The 24,219-nt window shown below is 37.1% G+C and overlaps 1 protein-coding gene across 1 annotated transcript; it reads left to right on the plus strand.

The window, feature by feature from the left end:
* Positions 1-1,985: 1,985 nt before the first annotated feature.
* On the plus strand, positions 1,986-23,850 carry CUNH1orf87 (chromosome unknown C1orf87 homolog). The gene is made up of 11 exons (XM_025172879.2): positions 1,986-2,185; positions 5,448-5,667; positions 7,203-7,325; positions 9,341-9,604; positions 10,381-10,478; positions 14,133-14,271; positions 15,917-16,014; positions 18,368-18,438; positions 21,182-21,216; positions 21,768-21,906; positions 23,388-23,850. Exons 1-11 carry the CDS (start codon positions 2,079-2,081, stop codon positions 23,546-23,548), a joined length of 1,455 nt encoding a protein of 484 aa, XP_025028647.1. The 5' UTR covers positions 1,986-2,078; the 3' UTR covers positions 23,549-23,850.
* Positions 23,851-24,219: the final 369 nt, after the last annotated feature.

A 24,219-nucleotide genomic window follows, 5' to 3' on the forward strand; every position in this document is an offset into this window, starting at 1 on the left:
TTGCCGACCACTTCAGTAAACAAAGTCATCTCCCTTTTGAGCCTTCGGTATTGCATGTACTAAGCCAACAATCTGGTAATCTAACTATTTGAAATACACGCCTCTTGCTGCTTTGACTATGGAATGACAAGTTCTGCCCAGCCCAGCAACAACACTGCGTCCTTAGTAACAGCAGCTTCCTTGCTATGGTGATTGGGAAAAGAGTTCATTTATGGTGGCTGGATGCCTGTTGCCCTTGCAGGTAAAGAAAAGCAAGACTGCACAGAGGTGGGTGTCTCAAAACCTAAGAGGGAGGAAGGAAAGCATATGCTTAAGGCCAGAATGTGATCTTTTGCTGAGTGTAATCTTAACATACAAATGACAAGCTTTCCTTGAAGACTATCTTGTATTTAGGGAAAGTAAAATTTCTGTAAGGATGCAATTAGGCCATTCAAAATAAGGCAATTTGATTACTGTGAGCTAATCTTGAAAGGGGAAGCTGGGTTGGACCTGGTTATTTCATGGACAGGAGTCCTCCAGGACTCCTTGAAGCTAGACTGAGAGGTTAAAAGAAGGCAATGACAAACCAATTAATACTGTTGTCAAGAAAACTACATGGAGTTGGATGTGTCCATGGACTCACCAGGAATTAAGTTCATCTCAAAGACTTTAGGTATTGTAGTAGATTCTAGTTGGTTATTTCCATGGAACAATCCAGCATGAAAAACACAGTACTGATATAGCTGTGATATTGGGGGAAGGGAGAGAAATCTAACTACAGTATAGTAAAGCAATGCCATTATGAGGAGGAAAGAAAAAAAAGACACTTGGGGGTTTCCTCCAGCATTACAGGAAGAAGTTAAGAGTTCTGGAGATGTTTCCTGGCTTTCTCAAGAGTTTTCTGATAAACCTTTGCCAAGAAGTACAACCCAGCTATTCTTACTGAGACAGTCTGGGTCTGTGGTATTTTTCTGCCCTAAAGTCTCTAGAGCAGGTTCCCCAAAGTGATCAATATCAACCCCCAGGGTTGATGGGATTATCCAAGGGGTTGATAAATGGCTGGGGGTTAAAAGGGAGTCAGTAAATGTCTGGGATCAATAGCTGGTCGATAAATGATGGAAGGACAATTGGGGACTCTGTAGAGCTAGTGGTGAGACAGTTACCAAGGGATGGATGGTCAGCTGTCAGTGAGAGCAGTCTTGAATTGTCTCTATTATTGTTATCGTTATTGTTCATAATACTATTAGTTAAAGTAGTATTCAGTAAATTATTTTCATATAATAAATGTTTGGAGTTCAATGAACAATCTGAAACTTCATGAAAGGGTTGATGAGCTGAAGAGTTTGGGGACCCCTGCTCTAGAGGATAACTTGCTCCTTTGTCTATTATATTATTAACTGCTGTGGACACTGCTGATTCGAGGAATAAAGAGGGGGTGTTTTTTTCAGTCTGTCAACTATTTAATAATGAGATATTTAGAAGGAAATTATTGTCCCATTTCACATTTGCAGTTATAACATTTAAATATCAAGGCCGAGGAATCCTCTAAAGTTGCAATCCTGTAGAGGTTCAACTAAGAGAAAGTTCCATGAATTTAAGAGTGCTTGGAGCTTCTCAGAATATCATAGGATTATACTGCAAAGCAGTCATTTCTTTAGATGCAGAACCAACAACTATTATGAAAATCTAATACCAATTACATAGCAGTGTGTAGGTTGATTGCTTCTCAGATTGATTCCCAATATGGGCCCAATATAAATCTCAGGTTATTATCTAATCTTGCTATTGTTAGGATTGGACCAGTCATTGTGTGGAAACTTCTTTCAGAATAAAAGTATGTAAGTGAAAGATACAGCTTTTCACAGTTGTTCACAGTTAATTTTCATTCTTGGTCTGCTTTTCAACCAGGTATTTAATTTATAAGCTCTTTGGGCCAGGCTTTTGTTATTTCATTACTGAGTTAATTGATACCCATATATTCCTAAAATATTTACAGGTCCTGTCTACCCGCTTTCAGTTCCTGTTTTTAAAGGGAAAAAAAATTCTCCAGGGAAGTTACAGGAAAGTGACCTTCTGGAGAGAGAAAGACAGAGCTGGTAATGGCTTCAGTAAGAAACTTACCTTATGGATTTAGTGCAAATTATGAGACTGTAATAAAGATAATTGGGAGCAAATATGTCCGATGCCTTGTAGAGAAAAGTGATGGGTAAGTATAATCCCAGGGAGATATATTTTTGATAAGAATTCATGGGATTATGTCATTCGTTAAAATATCAAAGAAGCCATACAAAATATATGACAGCAATGAAAACGCAGTAAATGCTGATACCTGGCATCAAATTATGGCTGTTATTATCAAGATCAGGACTTTTAAGAGAATAGGGAAACATTTCATTTTTTAATCCATTGCAGGAGTAGCACACGTTATTCGGATCAAAAGGCCTAAATAGTCTTACCTCAGTTTTGTGCTATTTTTAAATGCCCAAGAAGGAAGATTGATTCCTCTTTTATTGCTGTAGCATTACCAAATCCAGAGCTACTCTATATATACAAGAGGTCACACAATGAAGTTGTTTCCTTATTTTACTACTTCAGCCTATAGATAGAGTTGAGATTTGTACATTTGAATGTTCCAGATTAAAAATTATTTGCACTGCTAATCTAAACGTCTGAGACAGGAATATTGGTATATATAAATAAATAAAAAATGCCATGAGAGTTGACATGACAGCATAGCCAAATCATGTAAGAACTTTATCTCTTAGACTATTAATATGCACACATGTAAGATTAATGGGCACCATTGACCAGCATTGTAGGTACTGTGTGCTCTTGTTCTCTCTCCCTCACTCACACCATGTGCACACACACACATACCCTCCCCACACACACACACACATTTCCCATGGCAGGCTTCAATCCATGCTTAGCATTATTATCTGTTCTTGAAAATAACAACAACAGCAACAACAGCTTATTAGATTTGTTATAGCAGCCCACTCCAAAAAACTCTGGGTGGCGCTTTTTTTGGTGGAGGTGCCCTCAAGTCAGTCTTGACCCCTGGTGACTCCCTGGACAAGTCCCTGCAGTTTTCTTGGCAAGATTTCAGAAGTCGTTTGCCATTGCCTCCTTCCCATGGCTGAGAGAGAGGGACTGGTGCAAGGTCACCCAGCTGGCTTTGTGCCAAAGGTGGGACTAGTATTCACAGTCTCCTTGTTTCTAGCCTGGTGCCTTAACCACTACACCAAACTGGCTCTGCAGGTGGCTTACAACATCCAGTATATAAATTGAAGCAATTAAAAACATAACAGCCTGGATAAAACAGCCATAACAGCAAAACAAAACAAAATAAAAACCATGATAGGGGCTCCACTAATATATTAACTCCAAGCCTGGGAACAGAGCCAGGTCTTAGCAGGTTGCTGGAACCCTAAGACAGCAGGTGGCATCCGTATCTCGGGGGGGGGGGGGAGATGCTATTCCAGAGGGCAGGGGCTGCAAGAGAGAAGGTTGAGCCCATAAATGTTTAATTAAGGGGACCTGGAGGGTACCCACTCTGCCAGAAACAATTGCAACCCCACTGAAAGCCAAGAATGAAAATGTACCTGGCCTGGGCGGGGGGTGGGGGGAACAGCCACAGCCACTCAGTCTTGTCAGGATTGAGATGAAGTCTGTTCCTCTCCATCTAGACCCAAACAGCCTCGAGACACTGGGTCAATACTTCAACAGCTTCACCTGAGCAGCCCAGGGTTGAGATGTACAGTTGGTTATCATCCTTGTACTGATGATACCACATCCTAAACTGACAGATGATCTCACCCAACAGTTTCATGTAGATATTAAAAAGGAGGCGGGGGAGCATCAAAGCCTGAGGTATCTCACTCATGAGGGACCATGGGTGTGGTCTCTCCCCTCCTGTCAATACCAGCTGGAGAAAACCAGTGAGGAAGGAGGTAAACCACTGTAACACAGTGCCTCTCCCTCCCAGCCATGGCAGACAGTCCAGAAGGATACCCTGGTTGACAGTACTGAAAGCTGTTAAGCAATCAGGGAGTACTAGGACAGATCCACACCCCCCATCCTAGCAATGCCAAAGGTCATTATACCCAATCTGAGACCTGACTAAACTGCATCCAGATAATCCATGTCTCCCCTCTGTAATTGCCATCCAACCACATTATTCACAGCCTTCCTCAAAAAGGGAAGATTGGAAACTGGATGATAATCATCCAGGATGGAGGGGCTAGTGTTGGCCTTTTGAGAATTTGGGGACAAAATACATGCTGTTATACAACATTGTTTTACTAGTTATCTGCCAGAGAAAAGAGGGAAGGTGAGAAATGTCTGAACATTTTACTCCAAATTTCCTTCTCCTAGCTGCTTTCAACACAAGTAGTATTGCAGATCCAAGCTGAATATTCTCTGGGTGTTCAGATAGACGTGTAAGAGCTAAAACTGTGTCGGGCTCATACAAACCTGACTTCCACTAACTGTGGGTCCTTGAACAAGATGATCTCCAAATACTTCTTGTTCAAATGATTTCATCTTACTTTCCACTGTTATTATATAATTATATTAATTATATGAAATAACTTCTTTGTAATTTTCATCAAAGACTTCCTGGTATAAAGGAGAAGTTTTCTCTCCTTTTTCACCATGCCATTTTGCCTCTCTTCAGGCTAATCGAATGAGCCAAAAACTTCATTTATTTTGTACCATATTAGATGGCTTAACTTCTACTGAAGTTTTGTATTACTGGGCAAATCCTTCTTATTAATGTCACAATGAGAAGATGTTATGGCAAACCACTTCCCCATTCCTTCTAAACAACACTATTTTCATGGTACTTTGCATACATCTCACAGCAAAGGGAGAATTTTAAAGTGATAACATTTCCTCAACGTTCGTCTTTCAACAAAATACAATAGAATAATGGTAAGGAAATGGTGGAAGTGTATACATATAACAAGGGTAGGATATAACCTTAACATGTGAGATCTGAAATCTCACAAAAGGAAGAAATAGAAGAGAACATTGATGGACAGTTCTCTCCCATAACTCCTACTATCAATCATGTCCTATTGTCAGATACTTTGAGTTATTATTCCTTACTGACTGACAAGCAGAGGAGAACCTCTGTTTCAAACATTCATTCAGGTTATTCATTTATCAAGCATATATTTTCTCTGTTTATTTGATGATACAAAACAAGCTGCTACTATCACCATGAGCTCAAAATCTACTCACATGCTTCCTGGTCACATGCTTCTTGGTGGTTCAGCAATAGGTATAGATGTAATTATAATGATTAAAGTCTGCCTTTTGGGGTTAAATTCATTGATTACATTACTTCATTTCTGCCCAATGAACCAACATTCCACAAAAGAAATACTTTTGATGTAAATGGATAAAAGACAAAGTTACATCTGAGTGTCAAAATATATATTGGATGTTTTTCCCTCCCACAGGAAAGCAAAGAATATTGTGAAACCTGTGGCACAGTCCATGCTCCAAATATCACCTCCACGTAATGTAAGGCAGATAAATGGAAAATCTCCAGATCTCAATAAGCCAGCTGATCAGCAAATCAATTATGGTGTCCATGTTGAACTGCAGAACAAAGATGGAACAGAAAAGCATACATCCAAGCAAATGGAGACAAATGTTATCAGATCTGTGGACAACAAAGTAAGTGTTATAAGTGTTACAGTTGCTTCATTTCCCCATTCAGTTACAAATTGTCTCAGGATCAGTCCTACTAATAGACCAACCTTCCATAGGTGATCTTCTATGGGTGACCACAGAGATAGAAGGGGAGCAAATGATGACATGCACATAGTAACATCCTTATGAAATGAAACAATTTAGTCTTCCGTGAGACCTTGTGACATTGTTTCATGTGCACAATGATGTCATGATGCACATGTCATCATTTTAATGCCACCATGGCTTATTATGAATGCTGCTGCTGTTGCCTCCCCCAGCCTGGGACTTTCTAGGCACCTTGGGATTGTAGTTCCCAGAATTCCAAGAGTTCATCTTGAGCAGACTAGACTGGGGAAGATTGCAGGAGCAGGAATAAGGCAGCTGTCTCAGTGGTAGATTATAGGCTCCTGAGCCGGTTATCAGTTGAGTGGTCGTTATTGTGCTATTATTGCCATAGATGGAAAGAGGTGTATGTTGGACATGACAACAATGGATAGTTCTTTTGTTAAAAATCATCCTTTCTTCATTCATACATGTATTTCATGATGATTCGTGGCATCAGTTCTTCTCTTCAAAAAGTGATATTAATGGCCATCAGTCTAGTTACTGATAGTGTTGGTATAATGCAGGAGAATGTGCCAGCTTGTGGAAGAAAAATCTGGAACTCCCCCAACCACAAAGCTCCACATATATCCTTGCCATGGTCATGATTTTTCAGCCTAGAGTACTATACAAAATTGTTCCAAGGAAAATTTAAGAGATAAAAGGCTAGAACGTTTATAGACTTCGCCCAGTATTTGGAAGATCAACACTGATCTAGATGGGCCACAGTTTCATTGATCATAAGAAAATAGCTTTGTTTGGACTTAATAGTGAACCATAATACTCTAGGCCCTTCCACTCAGTGATGACCATCATAAAGAGATAGAAAATGTCCACTCACTACTTTACACTGATCATATTTTCTCATTATGTATGAATCAATCAAGCAAACCTAATTAGTTTAAATAAGAGTTTACTGAAATAAATGTCTTGTTTCAATAAATCATAATTTAAACTAAAAAACCCAGTTATTGGCTTGAACTTAAAGGAGGATCCCCTTCCCGTAGTTTTCTGAAGGAAGTGAAACACTTGCACCCAACAGTCTCAGGGAAAGACTGTTGATTTTTTAAAAATATGATTTTAAAAAGTTGTGATATAGCTTACTATTATTTTTATTCAGTTATACCTGTTAAATTTACTTGATTTATTTTTATCCCATAAGTGCAGATCAATTTATTTATTTATTTATTTATTTATTTATTTATTTATATTTCAAATTTGTCCCCGCCCACCTCACTGTGGAGTGATTCTGGGCAGCTTACAGTAAAAATAGAATAAACATTAATTATAATTTCATATATAACTGTTTTCCAAACCCTTTTTCTATTGATAGGGTGCTAGTATTTGTACTGATTTTACAGCATGAATATTTATTATTCTTTGCTTCCCTTTTTACTTCCCGTTCATTATTTAAGGAATTAAAACCACTAAACTTATACTGTGTCACTGCTCCCTGTGGAGATAAGTCTTTATCTTATATTCACTCAATCAAAAAATCATCTATTGAAGTTCAGAATTCAAAACAACTTCAAAAACAGGTAAGTGAACATGATTAAACTTTCAGTAGTTACACTGGGTTCCATAAGCATCCTCTAGATAAGAACATCCATTGTGGTTGCTTTTTTAATAAGATGAATGTAGCCAGACAGAGATAGCCCAGTATGTCTTACCAAAGTAGTAAAACTTTCTTACCAAAGTACTACAATGTCTTGTACCTAGGGCAATCTTTGAAAATGATCTGGAAATAGCAAGCTTCTTTACTGAGACCGAATGGTTTCATTGTAGTATGCCCATGGTTTGACCTATAAATGGGATTCTAGGTCCTTTCTGGGCTGATTTCAAAGTGTTGGCAAAATCATTTTAAGTTATATGCAGATGATCTGAAGGATCACCACACATACCTACCTGGCTTTTCAGTCCCTCTTTGGGGATCCTTGTCCAGATGTCCTGCCAAATGAAGTGTGGCACAAATCTACCATGAAGAGGGCCTTTTCAGTTATGGCATCTCAGAATAAAAACATTCTGATCTTTTGGTGCTAGGTGGAAACCTTTTCATTTAAGCCATTCATAAATATATTTAATGACTCTAGATAATCTGGAAGTTTGTAAAACAGGAATGTGGTATATTCTGCTACTTTTGTGCGCTTTAAAAAAAATCTTGATGGCTAATGTTTATTTTTTAATATGCATTTAATATTAATCATTATTAATATTCATATTAATGAGAGTCAGTTTGGTGTACTGGTTAAAGGCACTGAGCTAGAAATTGGGAGACTGTTGTAGTCCTACCTTAGGCACAAAGCCAGCTGGGTGACCTTGGGCCAGTCACTCTCTCTCAGCCCTAGGAAGGAGGCAATGGCAAACCACTTCCAAGAAATGTTTCCAAGAAAGCTACAGGGACTTGTCCATGGACTTGCCTGGAGTCAAGAGTGACTCAGAGGTATATACACACACACACATTTCCACACGCAAACACACAGAATTAATATTATGTTCTAATACAAAATTAATCCTTCAAAACTGCTTGGAGAATACAGTGTTAGTAGGCAAATTGCAAATTTTATAAATAAAGGAGCTCATAAAGAGAGAATGGGCAAGTATCACATAATATGTAATATCCATTATGTATTATGAAGTAGATAGGAATGGTGCTATTGTCTATAAACCAGGGGCATTCAGTGGAAAGGGATCAAAAAAGTCGGGATGGAAGCTATGACCATGTGATTTAAGTCCCATTGCTTTTTTACATGTAAACCAGGAACATTACATCACACATAAAAGGAGTGGGGCTTCAATTGTGTGGTCATGGTTACTACCTTGACTTTTTCAACTCCCCCTCACATGGATGCCCCTATTGTAAATCTCTAGTACAAATAGTAAGCTCTGTTGAGGTGATTCTCCTGAGTCCTACCATTGGGAGGAACACATTATGAGAAAATGAAAGACACAGCCTTCTGTGCTGTGGCCCCAAATATAAAGTGAAAACCTACTTATTTATCCAAGCTTTGGGCCTCAGTAACAGTTTGTCTAAGTCAATTCTTATTTTTGTTCTACCATTTTTACTTATTTTATTGTACCCTGAGATATCTATCTATCTATCTATCTATCTATCTATCTATCTATCTATCTATCTATCTATCTCATTTATATAGCCACCCATCTCACATGTGACTCTGGGCAGCTTACAATAAAATAGATAAAAACAATAAAAAACATAAAATAAAAAACATAGCAGCTGAGCTTCATGAACAACTTGTCAACAAAGCCAAGAGATAGGCTCTATCACACTTCTGGGCCCAGGCCAGGTACAAAACCAAGTTTTTAGGGCCTTGTGAAAGGCCAGCAGGATCAGGGTTAACCTAATATCAGGTGGAATGATGTTCCACAGTGTGGGCGCCATGGCAGAAAAGGCCCTCCTCCTGGGCCCCGCCAGCCAACGCTCCTTAGCTGATGGCACCTAGAGCATGCCCTTCCTGTTGGACCAGGCGGGACAGATAGAAACAATAGGGAAGAGACAGTCCTGTAAGTAAAATAATAGTATTTCTTTCATCAGGACATCCTACCAGAGTTAACAGAGACAAAGGATGGGGAGGATTCTCTTCTAGCTCTGCTCAGAAAGGAACTTGAACTACATCCTATAAGTCTTACTGCTTTGGGCAGCCTGCATGAAGAGCTCAAGGAGATGGATCCCAGAAAATCAGGATTTCTGTCTCAGGCCCAGCTGAGCACCCTGCTTCTCAAACATGACGTCCCACTACAATTACCAACAGTCAAACTCCTTTTCAAGAGATGTTCACAAGCTAATGACCAAGAATTGGTATGCTAATATAAGATTTGGAACCATGGATCAGTTTTACAATTTTGAACCCAATGGAAGGGGGCTTTTTAAAGATTACCTTATTCTTTTGGAATATTGATGGCATAGGTTTGTCGAAATCTTAATTTAAAACAACAGATGGGATGTTAAAATATCAAGTTCCCTTCTACTGTAAGTGATAATAGCATACTAGTGTAAATGACTACTTTATGTCCTTTTAAATGGTTGGAAAGGCAAGCAAAACTTTTTAACAAGGCACATCATTAACCTGTGGAATTCACCCTCACAGGATTGGGTGCTAGCTGTCAATTTAGATAGCTCTGAAAGAGGATTCAAGAAATGTCATGTGAATAAAACTGCCAAGGGCTACCTTGTTAGCTACATACATTTTCAGGATTAGGGATAACTTGTGTCCTTGAATACCAGTTGCAAGGAGACAAGAGCATAAACAGTTATAGTATTCACCTCTTGCCTTTGGCTTATCCAGAGTCATCTGGCTGGTAATTATGGAAAGTGAGATGATAATAGATTGCCTCCAGTGTGGGCCATTGGTCTGACTTAGGAGGAATTTCTTCTGTTCTTTTTCTGATCTCATGAATCTCAGCAGATCCAACCTGCCTAGCTGTACTAAAGTTAGATTTAGTTTATTAACAGATATTCTGTGCAGTGAGTTCAACCAATAGCAGCAGTATGTTCTACACCATGTTTTCTCCTTGCATTTTGAATCTCTGTTTAAAATTAGCCTTTGAAGTTACATTCCTTTATGTTTCTTCTAGATAAATTATGAAAAATTGATCCAGTTACTAACACTAGCAACATCAAGCAAAAAGCAAGGAATCCTTCCTGAGAAGAATCAAAACAAAAAGAATCAAAGGTTCTATTTTAATTTTGAATATTCACCTCAGTATCAATAAAAAAAAGCACACAGGAGGGATCTCCCACTTTCAGCTTTCATTTGGTTAGGATCTAACAGTTGTTGTTAACAAGAAACAAAATACTCTAAAGGATTCCAAATGAAAAAGTAATTCACTTCTAACACTGAAAATCACATTAGGTAGCACTCAAGATCAAAGATTTCTTTTGCAATAATCTAAAGAAACTTGATTTGAATCTGTGAGCATTAACTCCACAGACTGCAGAAATAATGTAGAGTTCCCTTACATAACCTTGATTTTAATGGGAAGAAGATGCATCTTTGGAACTGAAGCCATAGTTTTATATCCTCTGAGAGTAGCCCAATTTACTTACTTCTGAGTAGATCTATAAGACTGTGTTTAAATTTTCTTGTAACATCCAGAACAGTGGATATATACTCTATGTATGTATGTATGTATGTACACACATACACACACAATTGCATGCTATTAAAGATCACTAGACGGCACAGAGACGTTTAGTACAGATAATGGATTTTTGGAGATGTACAGTACAAGCCAAGGCATATTTGCTTAGAAGTAATAGTGTGAGGGGTCTTAAATTCCTCCAGTGTATGCTGGGAGTCAAATTTCCATGCATGATCTTTCAAGAAAATTCCTGACTTCCATTGCTGGCCATTTTTCCTTCAGGCAATGGAGAAAGGCAGTAGGCGATTATCTATCCTTTAGTTGAAGAACAGAGAAGACTTAGTTAAGGAAGTGGAAATAGCAGGAACATTGGAGGAATGTAATGCTAGAGGGTTTTTTGTTTTTGTTTTTGTTTTTTGTTTTTTTTACTTTTCTGCAAAACTAAAGTGAGTATAATTTGAATTTATTGGTTTGTTTTGGTTTGTTTTATTTAAGAGAGTTATATGACCACCCATCTTTTAAAATACGACTCTGGGTGGTTCACAACAATAATAAAACTAAAAACAAAACAAAGAAACAAGAAAAACAATCCTTCTCTTGGAATTCAGAAAGGATTTTAATGAACAGAACAATAAGTAGATTCAGTGGCTGGAGGGCTAATGAGAAAAGAAGCTCAAGATGGGTGGGATTCTTTTAAAAGAGGTACTAAAAGCACAATTGCAAACAGTCCCAATGAGATAAAAATAGAATATAGCAGAAAAGACTGCTATGGCTGCACAAAAAACTTAGTGCTGCTCTGAACAAAAAGATGTATATAAAAGGACAGGCCACCAAGGAAAAATATGTACAGATAGCCTAGGCCCATAAAGATGATGTCTATAAAACCAAGCTCAGAATGGGTTGAGATTGGCAAAGAATGATGAGGATGACAAAATGGCTTCTTCAGATATGTCCCAAACAAAAAGAAGATTTAAAAAAAATCAATATATCAGCTGCTCAGGGAAAACAGAAAATGCTAACAGGTAAAGGGAGAGCTGCTCATCTCATATTTTGGTCTGGGGCCTCCAACCAGAGGTCATGTGTTCCTCCAGGCTACATGAGAGAAAAGGAGAAAAGGAGAAAAGGAACTATAGAATAATCAGCCTGACATTGATACATGGGATAATTCTAAAACCACTCATAAAGGGATTGTTCTATAAACAACTTGAGAATGCTTAGTAATTCCAGAAGTTTCTCTCTCTTTTCTTTTCTTTTCTTTTCTTTTCTTTTCTTTTCTTTTCTTTTCTTTTCTTTTAACACTCTTAACATATTGTGAGGATGCTATGGAGGTAATATTCCTTGATTTCAGCAAAAGCAATTACAGTACCTCACAACATATTGATCAGAAAGCTAGTTAAGTGTAAGCTGAATGGTATGATATATAGTGACTTAAATTGTACTTAAAGCATGCTCACCAGTGTTCTTCATCAGATGGAACAGAGGTACTGAATGAGTACCACAAAGTTCAATTCTAGGCCAGTAACCCATTAACATTTTTATTATTGATTAGAATGAAAGATGAAAGAATGGTTATCAGATTTCCAATGATATGAAATATGATCAGATAGCTAATAGCCTAGAAGATAGAAATTAAATTCAAATATTTTAATAGAGAACTGGGCAGAAAGTAATAGAATGTAAATTAACAGTGACAAATGCCAGGTTTTTAATTCAGGACTCAAATGTATGGGGAATACCTGGCTTGGTAATGTTACTTGTGAAAAAGATCTTGGAGTAATAGTTGACTTCAAACTAGATATGAATCAACAGTTTAATAAATGCATGCATCATTTGTGTTTAGAAGGCTAGTTGTGAAGCAACTGGGCTTGCTCCACTAAATAAAATGCTATTTTCAGATATGTACAGATTTCTGAAAACAACCTTGAAATATGCAGTATAACTTTGCCCTCTCAGAAGTAAGCAGCATTTATTAAAAAAAAAAAAATTAAAATGAGATTTACTCCCAAGGAATTGTAAATAGCATTTCAACCAGAGTCTTCTTTCTCCTCTTTACAAATTGCACTTAGATGAGTCCAAGAATGTTAAGTCAGGACCTGAAACAAGCAAGGAAACCCATGATCTTCCCGTCTAGCCTGCTCATCTTTTGAAGAAACACTGAATCAATTAGCATTAGTATCTTTGGTAAAACATGTTCAACTCTACTAAAAACACCCTAAGGCTAAGACAAACCTGTTTTTAATAAGTAGCCTACAGCTGTAAAATTTTAACTGTGATTTTTATCACAGCTTCCCAATAGTACAGAGACCTGTTTGGCAAGATATAAAAAAAGAAGCAGTCATGTAATTCATGGATGTGACTGATCCTGTTCAGGGATTACAGTGTAGAGTAATCCAAAATGAGCTAATACACCCAGCTCAGTTGCTGCTTGCTCCTGCCCATGAGCATGAATAATCAAACCGGAAAGTTTCTGCTTTAGTTTGTCTAATATTATGTCCAACCCAAGATCTCTGGGTTATTCTTCTCCTAAGGAGTCAGAACCATAAGCCAAAAATAAATCCTGGAACTCTGGCTTCCTTCCAGAAGCTGGTGAACATGAAACTTTTCCAGGAAGCATTTGGGAACAAATTGGGATGACATTGGTGTTTCATTATTATTTCTTATTAATGATTTCTTACTGCAGATGTATTAATTTTTATTTTGTTTGGATGTTTTATTGATGATGTTAACTATTGGGAGTCCTTGGATATTGCAGTAATACAATAAATTAATAAATAACTGATAGAGTAATTATAAAATAACTTGCAAAACCACATCCTTTTTTCTGGGATTGTGTCAGGTTCAGCCCAAAGAACTCCAAGAGACAATCCAAATACAGTTCTGTTGCATTTATTAGCTACAACCTTCAGACAGAAAATCTCCCCAGACTGAACCCTTGTTCCCAAGCCAGCCAGCTACAACACCATGAATTCCTTAGGGAGGTGCCAGCCGCATCTTCTTGAACTTCCCACACTCCTGCTGGGGGCTAAGAACACGCTTATCTCCCTGAGCCTGGCCTTCATAAGTCCATTCCATCACAGATTGATCTGCGATAATTAACATCTTATTTCGCATGATTGATGATGATGATGATAAGCCTGTAACTTATAATGATATTATGACTAAGTTAAATCCAAGCAGAACATGCACCTCTTTTTCAAGAATGCAATGTGAGTTGTCTCTTTTTTGAATATATTATCATTCTTTAGTTCTTGGATGTCAGAAGATACATTTCTGGCATTGAAGCGAATACTGAAAGAACAAAAAGGAGAGCTGGACTTTGGAAAATTAACCCAGAGTTTTCTGCAAGAAGACCAGATTTGTTCAGGCCTTCTTTCATTTCCTGAGGTAAGAGTATACATCATTTGAGGGACCTCCTCTTCCCAACTACATCTGCCCGTCCCTTCAGGCCCAGCAAAAGAGGTTTGTTGTGGGTCCAGTCTGATAAGGATAAAGATAAGTTACATCTGGCGGGACCCAGGAGAGAGGCCTTTTCTGCCATGGCACCCACCCTGTGGAACATCATCCCCCTCCCCAAGGTGAGACTCGCCCCATCCCTGATATCCTTCAGGAAGTCCCTTAAAACATGGTTGCATCAACAGGCTTGGGGATCTCAAGGAAAGAATGAACCGGTGAGATGGCTACATTGCCTGTTAACGTTGAATATGCTCACTCCTAATCTTTTAATAATATTGGTGGTTTTTTTTAATTGTGGAATGTTTTTAATGTTGTTCATTTTATGGCTTGTTTTTTATTGTACGCCACCCAGAGTCTTCTTTGTGAGATGGGCGGCTATATAAATATGATGAATAAATAAATGAATCAATAAATTTAGTACTCTGTTTACATAGTCAGCACAGTGCCTGGGCCAGTCTGCTAGGTTGCATTAATGAATCAAGATCTTCCTTTTAAGGAAAAAATTATGTCCACAGGCAGCATAAATTTAAGAAGATGTGAAACCCTGCCACTTGCCTGCTTTATAACTTTTGTTTTATTTTATTTGTTGTAATTCTAAAACTGTTTAGTATGCCTTTGTTTTTGTCTTTTGAATATTTTAAATTTTAGACTTAACTTACAAGTGGTAAGGCAGCCTAAGTGATGCAGATTCATTTGAATGTCAATACAGAAATCTTTATATAATCTTAAATTATTTTTTGACAATACATTGCACTCATAAAATAATATCAGAAATAGATTTTTTACAAAAAGGAAACAATATCGACATCCACTCTCCATTACAAGGCACTGCATAGAGTGGATCTCCAACCATCTGAAAGTAATAGGAATCCCATATCATAGCTGACCATCCTACTGGGCAGAGTGAGGTGGTTGCCCAAAGCAGATGAACTCTGAATTTCATGAAAAGAATGTAAACTGTCAATTACTCAATCTATTAAGGTTTTGTTTTGTACTCCTCTTGAATGCTGTTGGTGGCCTTCTCAAGCTCAGATGCTTTAGCCCAGTGTTGTCCAAACCTGGCCACTTTAAGATGAGTGGAGAAGTCCACTCATGGACTGGCTGGGGAATTCTGGGAGTTGAAGTCCACTCATCTTAAAGTGGCCAAGTTTGGACAACACTGCTTTAGCCAGTCTTGGCTTCTGCATATAGTATAGCTGCTTATTTTTACTTTTTCTATTCTTTTTAATTCCAGTGCTTTCAAAGATATCATTGTTGACTTGCATGTTTCATAATGCAACTTTCTGGGTGGATTTTGTGTCAGGTAATATTTAACTGTGATATGAGGGCTATGAAAATGTGAGATAAGGAGCAGCGGTGAAGTCTGCTACACCAAGTGAACTCCAGCGCTTCCAATGCTTTGCGTTATAAGTGTACAGGGTCTCAGGGAAGTGGGCTTTGAACACCATTTACTCTAAAAGGATGTGAGAAATCAATGCAATTTCTGCTGTCTAGATCATACTGGGTTTTTTTCATACATAGCTTCTTTTAGTTTATGGCTTGTCAATAAAATTTCATGAAAACATGTTATTTGCAGGTAGAGAATATTTGCCAGAAGCATGGACTAGTTCTACATCCTGGGATGATGGAAAATGTGGTCAATTTTTGTGGCTTTGGTAGAAGAGGCAGAATTCAGTGAGTTTTAATGAAATGCTTATTTCTTTTTTTCCACACTAACTTGACACTGTGATCCTATGGACCAGCTCAGAACATGGTAGTATGATTAAAATCATGTGATGCTAAAAATGAAGCACCATACAATGCTTATGGAGGATACTAGATTTGCTCAGAGATCTCCAATTTCCATTAACTAGTCCTTGCTGTTATTAAAGGAGCCATTGGGAACTTCCCACCTCTAAGATAGATACTAACGTACTATGCTAGAAACAGGATAAGAAACTTGGAGATCCAAAGATTTTCTTCCTTCCTTCATACTTGGTGTCCGTGCAAAGCTTAGGCAAACTCAGAGTTAAGACTTCCAAGATATTTTTGCATTTTAATATAAATAAAACAAATTGGTATATGTGAGTCATCAGCATTAGTTTACCTGTGCATCCTCTAATCTAATCTCAACTCCCACTGGGAATGAAACTGTGGTGTAATTAGCAAAAATCCAGCTCTGAACCATTTTCTGATTAAATGTGCTTAAGTTTGATAAACTACCATGAGTTATTCCAGTCTTTAAGATGATCCCATAGTCCAAAGTAATGTTGTCTCTTTCACCTGTTAAAGAAAAAGGCTCTGGCATAGAAAGCTAAATTGAAGATGAAGTCCATACATTTGGTTACCATGTTGTCATTTCATGACAACAAGGGGCTGCAGATGGCATAGCTTTAAAGTTTAAAAAATAGCTTCTAAACTACAATGGATTCCTTTGCTATATTAAGAATTTTAGCAGAAAGACAAGGAAGAGTATTCTGGTCCATTAAAGGCTAATACATTTATTATGGAATAATCCTTTATAACTAAAATTCTATATTGAATGAAGCAAATTTTAGTCCATGAACACTTTGGTCATATAAAGATCATTAGGCCTTCAGACGTTATCACATTCTTATAGAGGAATCCTATGCATAAGTGAGAGTAGAAAGCTGTTCACTTTAAAAAACAAAAACAAAACTAAAGTTCCTTAGTTTCATCACAAGCATTAGGCTAGCCAAAAGAGCCTGCAAGCTGGCAGGAAACCAGAATAGAAGATCCAGTTCTACTTCCAAGGCAGGAGGACTGTCACTGATCACAAAGAGGGAAACTAAAATATTCTATGTCCCTGTGAGAATAGGAAGACACTCTCAGTCTGTTTTGCAACACAGACAACATGCACCATTTTGCCCTCAGGAATTAATTCAGTAATGGATGACCTGTCGTGTTCTGAAGAGATACGAGGTAGGATTCTGAATATCAGTGCTGTGAGGTCTAGGCTAAGAGCTATACTATTGGGAAATATAAAGAAGATGCTAATCCTCCATGTAGTGTTCTGGTGAAATTGGCCACAAACCAAAGGATGATGATTAGCCCATCAAACTATGTGTGAATGTTTTAGGGTAAAGACCAGAAATTTAATTAATATAGAAAGGTTGGACTTTTCCAATGTTTCCCTATTTATAGAGGGGAGACAAATAGAAAGAAAAACAAAAATAAAAGGTAATCTTCAAAAGAAAGATGCATGAATCATGGGAGAAAACAGAGGGTGGAGGAAGGAAATAATAAAATTGGTAGAGGGCAGAAATATAAAGTAGAAAGCAAAACAAGAGGGTAGGCCACAGAACAAAGTGGTAAGAAAACAGATCATGATCTATTCTTGTGAGATGAAAATATCCACATTCAAATGCCATTCAGCAGGCAGCTTAATACATACCATTACAGTATTTTCTTGGAGACCAAAATAAGTTGATTGTTTTACAGCAAGGACAAGCTAAAGAGATTGACTCGCAGTATGCTAGAAATACAAAAGTTCCTTTCAGTTCAGAACAGGTGCTGGTTGCACATAAAAATGAGATGATGAAAGGTAAATTGTAAGGAATGTAAGATGATAAAGTTGTGATTTCAGCTGATGTACAGTCCTACTGATGCCACTAGTTCACAACTTTTAATGGAAAGTTCTCCAGTTCCCTGTTCTTGCAGGGAGCTCTGAGATCTCTCCAACTCAATTGTACCTAGTGCTATTTTAGAATTCAGAAAATTTAGAAATTCTAAATTAGAAATTTTAGAATTCTAAAGTTTAGATTTTAGAATTTAAGTGGCTGTGAGGTGACTGGTTATAGACATTGGCATGAATAGGGCAGTCAATGCTAGGCACAGATGGCTAGATCAAAAGGGCTGGAGTGTCGTACAGAATTACACAAGGCACTTGAGGCAGAATAGATCACTCACTTCAACACACTGGTTCTTTTTGCTCTTAAATGGATAGAAAATGTGATAATGAGGGCTAAAGCAAAAATAAATCTGCTTGCATGAATTATACTTAATTTTAATATGATTCCTTGTGTAGATGGAAACCATTTGTAGAGTTTCTGAAGAAAGTCCAGACTGGAGTGGACCCTGCTTTGCTTATTTGTAAAAGTAAGGAATTAACTGCCATTTTTCATTGCATTAAACATGTTGATGTGATAATACATTTTACATTCCTGTAGAAGTCTGTTGTAATACAGTATCCATTTGTACATGGTAAGTTTGTTCTGTTAACAAGTGCCCTGTAGATTGTGTGACCTTTTCAGAACAGAAAGGTAATGATGACCCTGGTTTCAAATAATGTAAACCTTACATATATTCATATAAACCTACCTAAGAATGGACAGGATATCTTCTCTGAATTAGGAAGAGTGTTGACATTTATTTTAGGAGAATGGCCATCACAATGTGCTCTAACAAACTTTCTATTAATGCATAAGGATGGCTATATAATGGTTGCATTCATATCTAAATTATTTATTTTCCTCACACGATTTACTTTCCTATGACTGTAATTTCAAGTCATTCATTAATGTTATATCCCTCTGGGTCTTCTTTGTTGATTAGTAATTTTTGCGATGTCTTCTAAAGACCACACAATTCACATAACTAGAATTTTGGAAAATTTTGTAAGGCTAAGTTCATCAGTGTTACTTAACTATGGCTGTCATACAAATTCACAGTTTGTGATGCCAGCTCTAAATGGCAGAACTCCAAAATCTCTCATATTCAATCACAAGTCCCATTTTGGCCATTGGTTGATCTAAATATATTCACTCTCTCATCTCACTTCCATCCTGCTATACTGTTGCCAGCTGATTGGAGTGCTTTGACAAACTAGTAAGTTCATGTTCCCTCTTTTCCTAACATCCGATCATTTGACTTGGCATGGATTCAAAGTTGACATATAAATAGAAATTAGTAATAATTCTGCTACACAATTTTCTTCTAAATGAAGTATCTGGCAAGATAGAACTTGGAGAATTTTGGGTATTAGGTTTATAAAGGCTCACTTTAGAATTTGACCTCACAGTCTAGAACAAGTCTCAGTCAGTTACATTTTTTGGCATGCATCCCAAGAATATATGTTTTAATGACTTTCTTCTACAAGTACATTCCTATGGTGGTTCGCTTTGCAATACATAAATGTTGTCTCAGCTGGTATAGTCAGTCTGGCGTGTAGCCTGAAAGAATAATGCAACTTCACCCAAAGAAAGGTGAAACATCTTGTCTGGATAAACTGTAAGTGAGGCAATATTGTTAATAATATCACCATTCATGTTAACAGCTTATTTAATGTATGAAAAAAACTGGGTGATATGATGAATATTTTTAAAAAGTATCTCTAACATGAGAATTGCAGTCATTCTGTAAACATAGGAATTGCATTTTCAACAATTGCATTTCATTATTTTATCAGTCATGATGGAGATAATGCCTCTCATCTAGCATGCTTTCTCCAACATGTTCATCAGCAGACCCTGGTAATGATGATTGCCCTCTACTTTCCCACACTCCCTCATATAGGAATCAGAAGAGTACTGCTTCTAATGTAGTTTTTTTCAACCCAATGCCTAGAAGATATATTAGGATTACAATCCCATTTGCTGTGAGAATTCTGGGAATTGTAGTTACAACGCATCTGGAGGACACCAGGTTGAGGAAGGGCATTCTAATATGAATGAAACATACATCAGGAGATTATTCCTATTGAGGCTGCACTCTTATAATACTTCCTCTATCTAAGTTGTTAAACTGTTACAGAACATCTACAAAACAACCAGTCTAATACTACTCTGATCTTCGTTGGCTTCTCAGACCATTGGAATACATCTGTTAGGAACAATTAGAACAGTTGGGCATGTGATTTACAGACTGCTGGCAGAGTGATGGTTGTGAAACACTGAATTAGATAGTACATTAATCTAATTATCATTTAGAAAGTTCTCTGGCATATTTAATATTCAGGGGATGACTAAATGCAAAGGTGAGCCAATTGTAATCATTGCTACAGAAACTGATCAGGATGCAACAGTTGGGCTTGAACTTTAACCATCTGGCTATAGGCAAACCAGCTGTGTTTCCAACGAGGAATGCATTTCATTTCTGGAACTTGATTCATGCTTTCCCATCATTTAATTTTATGCTTCACAATCTGGTCTACTATCCATAAGTTAGTACAATGTCCAATCAATATGAATGAAAAACTATAGGATTTAACTGAAGGATATGAAAACTGAAATGGGGAGAGTGCGGGAATGGGTTTATGTTATAATGAGAAAGGACAACTATTACAAAGTTGACAGTTTAAGGTGGGAAAACATGAACAAGCCTCCATAAGTAATTACAGTGATAATTGAAGCACCATCATCTGTGTCACTATACATTTTTCCTGTCTTCCCTTCTATCACTAACTTTTCATTTCTCTTGTGAAAAATGGTCACAATTCTTCCTTTTTTATTAGTTTGAGTTGGTTTGTAATTGAAGAGCTCCTGTTTAGGGTTTTCCATTCTATTCCATCACAGTCAGATATCTTTACATTTTCAAAAGCAGAATTGGGGAATTTGTAGCTGCCCAGATGTTGCTGAACTACAGCATTTCAAGAACCTAGGATGTTGAGATTTGAAGTTCATCAACATCTGGTGAGTACAAGTTCAGTGCAGCCCTCCTAATTTTTTTATATTGTACTAGTACAATCATGTCAGGAATTTGAGTAATTCATACAGCTAGTATTTATAGCTTCAGAAGTCATTCTTCCTATCACCTTTGAGAGAAGCCCATCCTTGGTAAATTGAGGCACTAAACTACTCTTTCAACTGAGTAAACAAAAACCTCACAATTGTTTCCACCTTAGGAAGAAATGAAGAGAAAAGTGAAGATAATTATCAGGTACTGTCAAATTCCTATTGATAAATCCACAAACTCTTAATGCAAAATTCATGTATTATTATTTAATTGGTTTAATTAATTTCAATACCATAAAAACAGTAAATATTGATATTGTCTTATCAACACAAATTAATTATAAATCCTTCCTATGTACATCCTCTTTCTGTCTACTACAACCTGTCAGAATACCACTGTAGTCCCTTTCCAATTCAATATATTCAGCACTATCTAGGATAGCCTCCCCAAAACCTGGTGCCCTCAGGAGGAATTTCAATTTTGGCCAGGTTGATGAGAGTTGCAGTTGAAGATGCCAAATGAAGAAGGTTGATCTAGGATGTTCATAGAACCCAAAATACCTGGATCATAAAAGTCATCTTGTCACAGAAGCCACAAATTTGATATGTTGATTTTAATGAATAAATTGTATACAATAATCTACTAAATATTGGGAGAAGCTATAACAGCAAAGCAAGTATGGTTCCCTGCCACTATTTTGTTATGAGCAGTTTACAAATGCTAAACTTATGACAATACAACATGTTCCTTTGAAGATTAAACAGCAGCATAAACTTTGTGCTGCTAAACCATGGAACTCATATGATGCCAGTGATTCTGAAGGACAAGAGGCCTGGATAGACCGTTTCAGAAAACTGGAGAAAGCCCTTTATTTGTCTGATGTCAAAAACACAGGTAAGGCTGATCCCATCAAAACAAGGGTCTACCTGGTTAACGTTGCTGAAGATAGATGACATATCTTGTTTTCTATTTGCATAAGTACGTCTTATTGATTCAAGCAAATTGTAATCCTTTCCGAGCATTAGTTTCTGTGATTCAGAGAATACACAAAGACACAACAGTGTTGTACACGCTGGCCTTGATCATATCATCATATGTCCTGCCAGCTCCAGCACTACGCTGCCATGCTGTGTGTGCACTGAGAAAGGTCCTAATGGGGAAACCTAGATAATGCATGGAGGTAAATTTTGTGAAAAGGAATCTAGGGGATGCAAAACCTATGGAAGAGATTGCTTGAGAGTGCAGATGTTTTCCTCAGTTGCCACAATCTGCATTCCATGGAAACAAGCAGGATTTTAGGCTTGAGGCATATCAAATTCAAATTAAACTTTATTACAACCAAAGACCAGCACAGAATAATACATTATAAAAAGTAAGGAAGTAGTAGGATGAGGAAAGGCAAGCATACAAAGTCTATATAATCAGATACCACAATAGATACCAAAGCCAGTATAATGGGACACCCATGACTATTAAAATATATAATAAACAAGCCAAACCTAAGTATGTATAAAAGGGAAGGAAGGAGGGAAGGAAGGAAGGAAGGAAGGAAGGAAGGAAGGAAGGAAGGAAGGAAGGAAGGAAGGAAGGAAGGAAGGAAGGAAGGAAGGAAGGAAGGAAGGAATCTTACATCAATATAAAATTATCCTATATAAAATATACTAAAAATACCATAAGGAAAAAAAAAAGAAAACAAAAAGTCTGAGGAGAAAATAGTTATTGCTGACATTTTTTAAGGAAGTATCATCTTCTTGACTTTACATGCCATCACACAGAATTTTGCTGCATTAGATGTCACAGTGGAGGTCTTGTGAGACAATAAAAAAGATGTAGAAAAATGTCTGGGGCAACCTAAGAAGTCCATTAGCAATGGTGTAATAGAGGTACTTTGAACATGATGGTATACTGAAAAACAATTTTTTAGCACACTTTCAGTTGCTTCTACCTCTCTATCCCCACTGAGGCACCATCATTCCAGGTATGGGACACTTTCCATATCTCCCCTCTCATTAAAAAATGAATAAAAATTAAGCACAGCAGCTTTTTAAATATTTTATTTATATTTCAAATTTGGACACTGCCCATCTCACGAGGAAGTGACTCTGGGCGGTTTACAATAAAAACAACAAATAAATGTTAGTTAAAATACAATAAGAATAATATAAAAGTACAATAAAGCCAAATACATACATAAATAATATCTTTCAAAGTGCTGGTGATCAAAAAGATACTAACACACAGTTGTAGTAATTCCTGTAACACTAAACTATGCTTTGTCATTACATGTGAATCTGTTCAAGGATATGCACAATATGCTCAACATTTACATCTGATTTGGTCCAAATAGGAAAACAATTTTTTTTTATGAACTATAGGAAAGTTGGAAAAAGAAAAAGCCAAGCGCTTGATCCATAACTACAATCAAATTTATGATCTGTGTCTTAGTCCTCTGAAAATTGATAAAGCATTCCGACCTTTTCATTCTGGACAAGATATGCCACTGGAACCATTACTTCAGTACTTAAAGGAGCTGTAATCTGTACTAAAGGAGAGTTATCTCATGGATATCTACCCACTGATGTTCTTATTAATTATATATACACGCACAATTATATATACACACACACACATACATATTCCTACTTTTAATTTTCAAATTAGATAAAATTATATATATATATATATATATACACACACACACACACACACACATACACATACATACATACATACATACACACACAATTCTCCTCTGAATAATCCTTTTAAATAAAGCTTTCTGTTTGAAATATACTTGCTACAAAGTCTGGATTTTATGTATCACAGATTTGACAAATTTTCAAAATTTGTGTTGGGAAACACATTTCCACAGCAAAGAATTACTGTTCATTTCCTTCGGATCTTGCATTCTTCCTCGCTATTTGTAATTATAGAACACAATTATTTCAAAAGAAAGTAACAAAATAGTTATACGGGGTGGTCTGAAAATTCATTTTCAAGGGCATGTTCATTCAGAGGAATTTTCTAGATGAAGATTGAGGTGTGCCCTCAGTGTACAGTAAAAAATTCAAGATGGTGGCCACAATGGTGAAAGCAAAGCTCTGCCCATTTTTTACATGTGTTGCATATGTGATACACATAAACAATAGGCAGAGTTTAAATTGCACTGTGGCCATCTGGATTTAGGAATAAAATGGAGTTTACTTC

This window comes from Python bivittatus, unplaced genomic scaffold, assembly GCF_059951505.1.
Source record: "Python bivittatus isolate LINGU-HERP-01145 unplaced genomic scaffold, Pbiv_v1 ctg000700_np1212, whole genome shotgun sequence".
Taxonomy (NCBI): Eukaryota; Metazoa; Chordata; class Lepidosauria; order Squamata; family Pythonidae; genus Python; species Python bivittatus.

Bases quoted from the DNA above. Each gene is read 5' to 3' on its own strand.
- CUNH1orf87 (XM_025172879.2), top strand. From the start codon at position 2,079: ATGGCTTCAGTAAGAAACTTACCTTATGGATTTAGTGCAAATTATGAG. The intron at 9,605-10,380 runs GTATGCTAATAT...TGTTTCTTCTAG, and splicing joins AAGCTAATGACCAAGAATTG to ATAAATTATGAAAAATTGAT. The intron at 10,479-14,132 runs GTTCTATTTTAA...ATCATTCTTTAG, and splicing joins CAAAACAAAAAGAATCAAAG to TTCTTGGATGTCAGAAGATA.